This window comes from Montipora capricornis, chromosome 9, assembly GCF_036669925.1.
Source record: "Montipora capricornis isolate CH-2021 chromosome 9, ASM3666992v2, whole genome shotgun sequence".
Taxonomy (NCBI): Eukaryota; Metazoa; Cnidaria; class Anthozoa; order Scleractinia; family Acroporidae; genus Montipora; species Montipora capricornis.
Window position 1 is genome coordinate 44,336,663 of NC_090891.1, and position 11,646 is coordinate 44,348,308.

General features: G+C 40.6%; 1 protein-coding gene across 5 annotated transcripts in view; it reads right to left on the reverse strand.

The window, feature by feature from the left end:
* Positions 1-11,646, reverse strand: part of LOC138016936 (rho GTPase-activating protein 7-like) — a 46,959-nt gene that overhangs the window by 31,091 nt on the left and 4,222 nt on the right. For 2 of the 5 annotated variants that reach the window (XM_068864113.1, XM_068864117.1), the window contains exon 2: positions 8,012-8,076. In XM_068864113.1, the coding sequence (XP_068720214.1) occupies positions 8,012-8,076 (65 nt within the window). Of the gene's footprint in view, positions 1-725; positions 920-1,330; positions 1,530-8,011; positions 8,077-10,312; positions 10,356-11,106; positions 11,264-11,646 lie in introns of those variants that run through there. The other 3 variants (XM_068864116.1, XM_068864114.1, XM_068864115.1) reach the window with 3 other exon arrangements.

Consider the following 11,646-nt stretch of genomic DNA (forward strand, 5'->3'; position numbering starts at 1 on the left):
TAGTATACAAAAATTTGGTTTATCAACGGAGTTGATAATGTAAATTGATCACCGTACAGAGATTCTAAAAGCTGACGTTTCGAGCGTTAGCCCTTCGTCAGAGCGAATCCGAAGGGCTAACGCTCGAAACGTCAGCTTTTAGAATCTCTGTACGGTGGTCAATTTACATTATCAACTCCGTTGATAAACCAAATTTTTGTAGACCCAAGAGAAACTGGGACCAATGCTTATGCAAAATTTGGAGGGATAAACAAAGAGTATTATGGTATTTTCGAAATTCCGCAAGACGAAATCTTTTGACCTGTTGGTACGAAACGATTCGAATTTTCTTTTTTATTCTCAGGATTTGTTTGAAGCAGAACCGTTCGAAATATGTCGTAGTCGACAATTATTGGATTAAAAGACGGCCGGCATTAAATTGATACGAGTGAGTGATAACAAGGTTGTTGCTACATTTGTACTGATACAGCACTTGCTCGGCATTTAATCGCACCCGTATATCCATTTATAGGGGTGCGATTGTCAAATTTATTTGAGAATCATTCGAAATTATTACTGTGGTGGAATACTCTTACTTAATTGGCTCCTTTCTGCCTCTAAAGGCGATTACTGTAAAATAAAAAAAGACTCGATTATCGTACTTGCATGCCAATTGTAGAAAAGATTAAAAAAGCAGGTTTCTATAAATATTATCTTTCTTTGTGGGGTCGTTATTCCTTCCTTACCGTCTTCCTTTCTTTCGCTGTTGTGACGACCATTGGGAGCCGTTCTTTATTCCTGCTTGCTTATCATTTGGCAACACCGACAATATTTACACCGTGAAAGTCTGAACTGATAAGCTTTCCTAGTACGTCTACGGGAGATGAGTGGAGTTTCCTCTAGGATCTCAATATTTCGATATAAACATTCTCGTCCTTTTGTTATCATTGAAATGACCGATGCCGTTAGAATTCAACGAATTAAATCAAAGAACTGTTTCATTCCCACGCAATCAATCGGAAATGACGACTTCTGTGGTTAAAGTTTACTAGTTTTGTAAAACCCTAACCTCCCTTAAAATTGCTATTGCGAAATACTATAAAAGCATAATAGTTATATTTATGCCGCTACAAGAACACAATTATTAGTGACAGGGTATTCTGTAGTTACTCCTATTTCCGAGTTTTACAACTGAACAGCACCTCAGGACAGTGAAGGTCAGAGGGTTCCATAATTGTGTGTTGCACAATGATGTTGTTGGGCGGTCGAGGCACGCTAATTGAAGAGTCGTAAAACGTGACTCGACACTTAATGTCATAAAAATAGGATTAGCACCATAACAAGAACTTACGTTTAACATTAAAAGCCAGGTGCCACCCATATGGCGCCTCCTTTTGAGCCCCGTCTTCATGTTTTGTTCGATTCGATTCTTTGCCATTGAGATGGGAAACTTGTTTCTTACCACGTTAAGCACCCAACAATGATCAATGTTTGCGATTTAGCGACGCTCGCAAGCGTCCCCAACCACGCACTCATCAGTGTTGAAGACTGATCGAGTTAAACCGCGATCACGAAATTCTATGCAAAGCAGAAGCAAATTATCGCCAATACCACTTGAGATATTGACCTTTCATAGTTCATTAAAATTGAAAATAACCTTAGTGAGTTATTTTTGGCCACGAACATCACTTGAGATTATGGAATGATGGTATTCAAGACTTTTCTGCCCACCACACGAACCCAATTTTACAGAAAAAATTTCCATTCTTCGTAACTCAACCGATCGTAAACGTTGCTATAGCTTGCTGGTCTATAATCCTATATGTAAAAATGATCCGCGGGCGTCGACTCCGGGCATAGCGAGGATCGTTTCGCGAACGTTTAGGTTTTACAGTGTTTAATTACCCCGTAACGCTTACCTCAACCGAATGAGAGCAGTATGAAATTGAAGACAAACTATGCGTCTACTTTTTGTGAAAAGGAGAGTTGTCTCCGACTGATAAGTTTTAAAACATATTAGTTTGATCTGACACTTTAGATTAATATATATACATATATTCCTTTTTGCGTTCGACAGAACGCTTCCTAATCTTCTGGGTTGCCTGTTATCGTGTAGGTGCTCTGTGCAACCCAGCGAAAGCTGACCCGTGTTGTTTCGTTCCATGGTTCAACATTTCGGCGCCATTTTGAATGACGTCACAATTTCGTTGCGCAAAACATTCCGCCTCGTGCTTCGTTGTTTGTCGGACGTGTTGGAAGGTTCAAGCTTTATCATTCTGCCTCGTGCTTCGCTGTTTGTCGGACGTGTTGGAAGGTTCAAGCTTTATTTAAACCCTTCGTCGGTTGCATTTATAAATTACAAGTAAAAGTAATGACATTCCGCGATGACGTTCCATTTCATTTTCCTTTCACCGCTCACCGCCTGTGAATGAGCGCGTCGCCAATCTATTTTAGGATCATACCTGATTTTTTGTTTCCCTTTTTCAACCGCCCACTTGATCTGTGAATAAGACCGAATTTTCTTGCTCCAACGGCTTATTACCTTTGTGGTATAAAGGATTAATTAATACGCCTCGATACGCTGGATTTTTCTGTTTAACCAGAGAAAGACGACGTGTTTTGAGTTTTCATGGTAGATGTACTTTAGCGATTTTCGAAAAACACCCAGGGACCTAACAAGCCTATAATATGATGAATATTGCTAACACAAATTATTTTTAAAATACAAGCTAAAATATTTCTTATTTTTACACCTTGAATTTTGATTACAGCGATGTGAAATGGCGAGGGAAAAGTTTGCTTTTCTAAGGCCCGCGCCGGCGAGAGGGCATTGTGCAATGTCACGGCATACACGAAAAAAAAAACATATCTTCGGTTCTACCGTGCTTAATTCGCTGATTCAAACGGTAAAGTGCTCTCCGTTAAAAAAACAAGATCTTCATTCAAAGTTTGTAAGATGCGCCGATAATATTTATTTGATTTTTCTGGAAGGAATAGTTTTTATTTTTATAAAGCACGCGCCGGCGAGTCTGTGTCCGTAGCGTCACGCAAATTGTTTACGATTAAACACGATTAAACACGTGCGTCTTATTACAGTAGTTCAGCTTTATTATGAGACAAATTAACTCCCGAGTTAGGATTTCGAGTTGGATTTTCGAGTTAGGATTTCGAGTCGGTTTTTGCGAGATGCTCCAGCTGCAACGAATCGCCTTGGCTTTGGTATGTTAACCGTACGCGTGGGAACAGCCATATTTCATTGGCTATATTTTGATTACATTTGTTGACTTTAATATATAGTTCCAGTGGCCACAAATTGTTCAGTCTGTACTCAGCGAAGGTCGAAATTGAATCGATGGAAGAGTACTCTGAAGCCAAGACCTATAAGAGTAAGCCAGAACTAAGGAAGAGCAATGTAAATGCTGACTTATTTTTATTCATCAGCGGAAATAATAATTATTGCCAGTCGGTTAACATGAACCACGGATAAACGGGCCGGAAACGCGAGAGCAAAGGTTACAGATGTTAGCTGATATCTGTGCTTCCAGCTCAGAATACCCGGAGTACTAGATATAATACAAGTATTCTTTTTAGAAATCAGCCTTCATGCTGAAACATTAACAGTAAAAGTGAAAATGTGACGTTTAATAACATGAATTTGCTAGTTTACCGAAACTGGAGCCGTCACGCAACGTGTCATCAAAGGTCATATCGAATCGCATTAAATAAAGCAAGGAAATCAAAATCCACAGAACAATAGTGGACTTTGTCAGTATGTTATATGTCTGTAAAACTTCCGCCGTTCACAGTAATGATTTCAGCAACTGACAACTATTATCACAGGCGGAGAACGCACTCCTAATCTTTGATTACTACTAGTTTATGAGAATTTAATTTTCATAGGTAACAACTATTGTAAACAGCACCTTTTGGCTAAACGGATTAAGGCGCTATATAATTTATTTATTATTATTATTATTATTATTATTATTATGGGGCGATCTAAGATGGCGGACGAATGCGGGAAAAAAGAGAGACCTCAGCGCTGATTGGCTAGTGAATTGTTATTGAGGTTTATTATGACAACGAATGGCGCGAAAAAGGTTCTAAAAATAGATAGGTCAGGAAAAACGCTACTTCATAGAAACAAAGTGGGAGATGGAGGTACGAGGTTCCTACTGATTTGCTGCTGACTTAACACAACATGTTCTGATTTCTTAGGCCCTGTTTACAAGGAGGGAGGGTAACCCTAGCAGTAGGGTTACCCCAGTAGAAGGGTCAAAGATAGCGCGGGTTTACAAGCAAAATTTGACAGGTAGGGTTATCCCATCTCCTGGGACAACACTCTAAATGATGGTTGTTTGTTGTCAACATTTAAAGGGTCTGGAAACCAGCAAAACGTTGTCCCGGGTAGCCGAGTTATCCCTAGCAGAGTGTTACAAGGCAGGCAGGGTTACACTGGCGCTAGGGTACTAGGGTAACCCTAGCGCTCAAATAGGGTTAATCATTTCGCGTGCTTTTCTAAAAAGATGCATTAACAGCTAAAAATTAAGGGGTAACCCCATCTGCCTTGAAACACATTGCTGAAAAATCGAAGAAATGTGTGAGTGCTAGGGTAACCTTCCCTCCTTGTAAGCAGGGCCTTATTCAAACAACGGACTGATGAGTAGGACTGGCGCAGTGATGAGAGCACGCGCCTCCCACCAATGTGGCTCCGCGGCAAATGTAGATTGAGTTGTGTGCTGGTTCTCTACTCTGCTCCCAGAGGTTTTTCTGCGGGTACTCCGCTTTTCCCATCTCCTCAAAACCAAAGTTTGATTTTATTTGATTTCTATGTCTCAACGACAATGGGGGCAGAGAAGAGAGAACCTGGGAACGAAGTTGTCAAAAAGTGGTTTCAATTTCTTGTGATGGTAAAAAAAAAAAAAAATCGACTTCAGATTGGTCAAATTGGCCTCTTACATGCACTCTTGTCACAAAGTGAAGAGAATCATGATCATCCATAGGATTATCACCACTTGAATGGCATTATAAGTAGATACCTTGTTCTACTGTCACTTTAGAGGGTTCAGTTGTGTCTTGTACCTACTTCAGTTACTTTTTGTTACATTGCATCTGATTGAGAGATCAAAACTGATCTAGTGTCGATTCAATTCCGGGGGAGATAAATGGCTATATCGCCGGCATCCGCTCATTTTCACAGTTCACCCACAGTTGTCCACAGCGTAAGATTCGCATTCTTATTATAGAGAGTTTAATTAAAGGCCGACAAGTCGCAGCGACAGGTCTCTGCGAAAAGTTGCTCCATGTGTACTACTTGCAAAACAAGTCGCTGCGACACGACGCCTGTTCGGAGCACACGCAGTGATCTCGTATGAGATGGAATGTGAACTAGTTTTCTAATTCAATATGGCTGACCATATGACGCTCTCTCATTGGTTCATTTATATTTTGTCGCAGCGACTTGTTGCCGGAAGTGTACACACGATGCGACAACGCTGCGTACGCTAATTTTGTTTCTGCGATAAGTCGCTCGAATTCAAACTGGTTTGAATTCGTGCGACTGATCGCGGCGACAAAATTCTGCCGCAGCGACAATGATTTTCATGAAATTAACCGTGTCACACAAGGCGATTTGTTGCGGCGACTTGTCCCCGCGACGTGTCGCAGCGACTTATCGCCTAGTGTGTCCCGGCCTTAAGGAAAGGAGAACGTCAACGAAACCTTTACCGTTTTACTCGAAAATGTAACTTTGCGCTGTCGTAAGTATTTCGCGATTATTCCATCTTGTTCAGGTTGCCCAATACGGGTGGGCGAACTTGCCTGTCACTGGATGGGTAGGAAATGTTTTGAAAGTAAACAAATCTTTAATGTTCACTTTGAAAAAAAAAACAGCTTATTGTTGTATGCCCATGTTTGTCGTCAAAACTGAAAGTAGGGAGTTAAGATCTACGACGCGGTCGTGAACGTGAACGCCACAAAACAACAATATCATTGGTTAATGGCCGTTTTACATGGTACGATTTGTCGGCCCGATTTATTATCGGCCCTACGGTGTCGATGACAGCCGATGAGCGACCCATAAATCGGTCCGATTCAAAAAATCTGTTGCAGTGCAACAGATTTTTTGAAGTCGGGCCGACACTCAGATAGAAACCGCCATGTCAATCAATGGGTATGGGTTTGGGTAATGTCCACAAATACTGAAAAAAATTAAGGCGTTCGAAACAGCGGATGCTAAAAGGACAACGGGAAGGGAGGTCTTTGGAGGAAAAATTACACGCTTTACACAATTTACACGGTACGATTTATCGGCCCGACAAAACCGGCCGACCAATCGTACCGTGTAAACCGGCCTTAAAAGACAAATAAGAATCGTGCTGCACGTGCGGCGCGCGTTTTGTCACATATTCTTATGGTACTCTGCACGACAACGACGTGAAATCACCAAATTTGCTGTTTTGGGGACAACGCGAGCGTACAACTGTGAATCTTTCATTCTCTAATTTCACTCTTAAACCGCTCGTACCAATTTATTTTTAGGATACTTCGTCCACATTGTACGAAGTGAACGAGATACTTCGCCCATACTGTACTTTGCACGACATGAACGAGATGGAATAATCGCGAAAGACTTACGATATCGCAAATTTATATTTTGAGGTGACGTTTTTCGTCGACCCCGAAAGTCCCTAGTTTGGTGATTTCACGTTGTTCTTTTGCGGAATACGGCAAAGAAATGCACTGAAATGCGTGCCGCACGTGCATCACGAGTATTTTTCCTTTTTGAACCAATAATATTCTTGCTTTGTGTCGTTGCCGTAGCCGTCGTGGTTTCTTAAGGGAGCTTAAGCAACGACAACGGCGACGGCAACGAGAACGTCACAAATTTGCATATTTAGTGGGTAAAAACAATAGCTTTGCACGCCCTGCACGTGCGTTTTTCACTTTTGTCCGTTTCATTGCCGTCGTCAGCAAAACAACAACGTGAAATAGCCAAGTTTTTGGTTTTATGAAGAACGTCAGCACTTGAGGATAAATTTTGATTTTCTCTCCTAAAATGGAGTGCCGTTCCGACTGGTGGCATCTTTGAGGAATTACACACCCTTGTCATATTAAAAACGTTGAAATAGCCACGAAGCAATTAAAATAACGAAAATTTATATTTTGAGATGAAGTTTTCGTTGCCGTCGCCGTTGTCGTTGCTTAAGCTCCCTAATAGGGACTCTAAGCAAAGACGACGGCTACGGCTACAGGGACGCCACGAAGAGAGAATATTATTGGTTAAAAAAGGAAAAATACTCGTGCTGCACGTGCAACACGAATTTCCGTGCATTTCTCTGCCGTACTCCACAAAACACCTTATTTTAGGTTTTGACGTCAACGTGAGCATTTAACAATGAAACAGTCATTTTCTGTTGCGACTTTAAAACCGTTCGTACCAATTCAGTTACAGGATAGTTCGCCTGTATTGTACAAGGTGAACAAGACGGATTAATCGCGAAATACTTGCGATAGCGCTAAGTTATAGTTTATACCGACGTTTTCGTTGCCGTAGCCGTCGTCTTTGCTTAAACTTTCTAATAAATATTTGTGAGCTTACTTTAAGCACGCGCGTTTTTAAGACGCGGACGCCAACTGAAAGGGAACGTTTCAAGTCCCAGGACAATGGTGTCGCCCAGATTTTTATACTAATCATCTCTAATTGAGAAAAGATACTTAGCAATTCTCTATTTTCGAATTCCCCATAATACACTTTGTTTGCCCCCCACATTTTGCATAAACTATTGTTTTCAAATGCTCTTGGCGACACTGCATATTCCCAAGAGCATTTGGAAACAATGGTTTATGCAAAATTTGGGGGGCAAACAAAGTGTATTATGGGGAATTCGAAAATAGAGAATATAAATGTGGTTGAATGAAGACAAGTTAAAAAAGAAAACGGCTCACTTTCGGTTGCCGTCCGCGTCTCAAAAACGCGCTTGCTTAAGCTCCCTTATAATAGGAATGGAGTGTAATAAGAGTAACGACTCACCGACAAGATATCCATGTAGCTGATTGGCTTGGTAATAATAAAGGTGGTTCGCACGAGGGATCCGGCTGCAAAAGATGAGAAGAAACTTTGAAGATTGTTTGCTGACAAGGGGGAGTTCGTAACTTTCGAGAGGCGAGACCGAAAGAGAATTGCAAACAACAAAAACTACATCAGGGTTTACTGATTTAGCTGAGCAATGTCAGTGGTTTGGAGAGATCGTACATTGGGATTAGTTTTAAAGCGCGGCGCGTTCGATAGACCTTTTCGGCTTGTACATTTTGTTTTCCCAATACAGATCATGTAATAATACTCAGGAGGCTTGGTCCTTTGTTTTGTTCATTAAAAAGAGTGCATGCAGGCATATTCATGCTTGCATGCCCTCATTTTAATGAACAAAACAAAAGACCAAACCTCCGGAGTATTATCACATGATCTGTATTGGGAAAACAAAATGTACAAGCCGAAAAGGTCTATTGACCCTATTCCGGAATAAGAATATGTGAAGTGATGATTGAAAATGGTATGTCTGGCGTTTTGAAGCAACAAGGATAATAAATATATGTTTAAAATAGCATTTTAGCAAATGTTTGATAACTTTAATGTGAATCTCCGTAAAAACGAAGGATTTCTAACTTCTATTCCATGTATTCCTATTCCGGAATATGGTCAATCGAACGCACCCTAACATTTAGTAATAACAAGGGCTATTGTTGGGAAGCCGGTCAACGGAGTCTAGGAAAAGTAGACAGCATCGTTAATTTCTTCCAGTACTCGCAATTCTGAAGATACAACTGACTAACAGAGTTCGAGACTGTCCCATGATGTCACTAATTTGACACAATTAACATACTCAAGCGCATGAACTTGTAGTTAATTAGGGTCTGCTCTTCTCTTCTAACAAAAGATAAAAATGGTGAAAACACCACTGAGTTTGCGTATGTTTCTCGTGCTTGCGTCGCTAGTGAAAACCATGCAGGCCTATGGCCCGCTTTTTTCTTTTTCAAACGTTCAAGAATCATTGACATGTTTGGGACTTTTCAGACTCCTCATTTTCGTTCTTCCGGTGGAAAAATCGTTATGACAACAACGGAAAGAGGTTTGATTAGTTAAATTTCCGGTATTACTCGTAGAATGCATACGAATTTTTGTTGAATCACGTTGTGTGGTTTTTTTAGTAATGCTTTTGAAGTTTGAGGAGACGCATGAATGATTTTGGACAATCGTTGGATCTGGAAAAATGGGTCGGCAACACTTTATCGCCATCAATGCTACTAATTTCAAATTTGCGTCAAACAGCCCGTTTGTCAGGAGGAATTAAACTTCTGACTTCCGTTTAACAAGGATACTGCATCAACCGGAGAAACTAACAGCGAAACAATTTGATTATTTATTTCTTGCAGCCCTCTACTTTTTATCGTTTTGGGAAAATAGTCAAAATAAAAAGTGTCAGATACTTTAAATAGTCCAAAACGTGGTGCATGTCATGTGAGCGCTTGAACAGCCTGCGTAGCTGGCGGTTGTTTTTGGAGCGGCGCTAGAAGGCTGGGGGAAACCGCTCGAGTTCTCTTGCGTTCCGCAGCAACAGAACCACCAGCCACCGCAAGTCAGTGAATAAATAAATGTACCCTTTCGTGAAAGTTAATGAAACTCTTAAAATTAAACATGACATGCAAAAGGATTTTCACTCCATTCGTTCTGTAGCTTGGTTGTTTGTAAGCAATTTGAAAGGCTATACGAAGTTTTAGAATTTTATCTGTCAACACTTAAATCAGTGGAGGCGAGTTCATCCCGACATTTATTTTGCAATAAACGAGCAGGAACTGTGCTTTAATTCGATAAAAGAACATCTCAATAGGCTCAGCTTATTTATCACACCTTGTGCACATAGCCTAATGAAAGAGCTCACCCTGTCCCAAGAATGATTAATTATTTAGTTCATGTGTTTTGCTCATTACTGTCAAGGAACTTACGGCAACCTTTAGATAATCCCAAAGCATCGCTCTTAAACCTTCTAATTAATCCTCTTAGTTTTGCTAATGACAATTCTCAATCTTGTGTGTCTTCTCTGGTATATAAACAATAGACGCTATTCGTATGCAAATTAAGTGACCGGGTATTCTGCAATCTACAGCCGTAAATTTATCACGTTTAAGTTCGTGATGTAAACGAAAACAAGTAGCGACTACGACCCTTAAAACAATTCAATTCAAAGTGATTAGTTCATAAAGAGTGTCTTATTAGACCTATTAGTTCTTGCTCATAAGGACCGCTTTGGCAATACTCGCTGCGAGTAATTCTCACCTTGAAAGTAGGCTGAATTCAGTTCTTGATTCTCTGCAGTGTGCTAATGAAACGGAGATGAAGTAAATCACTAATCGTACCCGGCTTGTTTGACGAAAGCATTCTGTCCCATAACCCGCAGCATTACGAAGTTCGTACGTTTTTGTGATGTGACAGTTTGGCTGAGGTCGGGACGGGTTAAACCTCTGCCGAAAAGAAGAGTTCACCACTAAGAAGCCCGAATTCTGATACGAGTTTGTCTGAGATCTGTAAAATGTTTGTCTTCTTTCACGCTGAAGGTGGTCTTCTGAAATCTGATTGGTCGGAGCTATTGTTCTAAACGCACCCAAACTTTGCAGACCATAGTTAGCAGACGAAAACCATTACCAAACACATGGCATGTTTTATTTGATCGCGAACCGTAAAAATGAAAGGAGATACAAGAATCGAACACAAGTCATGCAAATACTAAGGTTTGAGAGAAATTTTATAGGCCGCTTCTTTTTTTCTGACGATGGAAAATACCTTAATTGAGGTATAATTGTGGTAATTATTGACAGAATGTCAAATCAGGCATGTTTCAAAAACGATTAGACCACAGTGAGGCATTATTTAATGTGTAAAGGCAGGAAATGTTTAAGTGATGAACAAGAACTGCTCGGTCTTTTTTTCTTCAAAGCTGCCCGGAGTCAACGTTCAAGGTTACGTCAATGAAATTTTCACTTATATCACACCAGTTACATTGGTTTGATTCAAAATAAGGTTCCTCGAAAGAATAAAAGAAAAACATAAATTGATCCTTGCTACAGTAGTACCTGTGAAGTTGTAAAAGCCAAGGGACTAAACTGCACGCCCAGATGTAATTCCTGGCTCAATATTGATCCGTTGCCCCAATCTTTCAGTTAATTACGATTTTCCCGACCTCGCGATTAGCGATCTGATATTTCCCATCCTGTTTCTGCGAAGAGAGTTGACCCAAAGGTTTTGAACTATAAGAATGCAAGTCCTGCTTTGGCTTTTGAACTCGGCAGAAGCAGGAAACAAGGGAAAATGTCCAGTTAATTAAGGGGAGTGAACAGGGCTATTCATGCATATTTTTAGAGTGGATTTAATGGAATGACGGTTTGTCTTTTAGCACGTAGTGATTGGCTTAAAATCTCGCGCTTCCCCGCTCATTTATTATTGACTTTGGGTGGCCGGTGGTTGCGTCATTTCATGGTTAAGCTGTGCCTACTGCTATTCGTCAAAGTATTGTGATGTAGGTTGTACTTCCCTTGAAAACCGATCAAAAGCTAGACCTCTCTCACCAGAGTTGATTCAATGTCTGCTTTTTAGATACTGTAGCTCTGCACTAT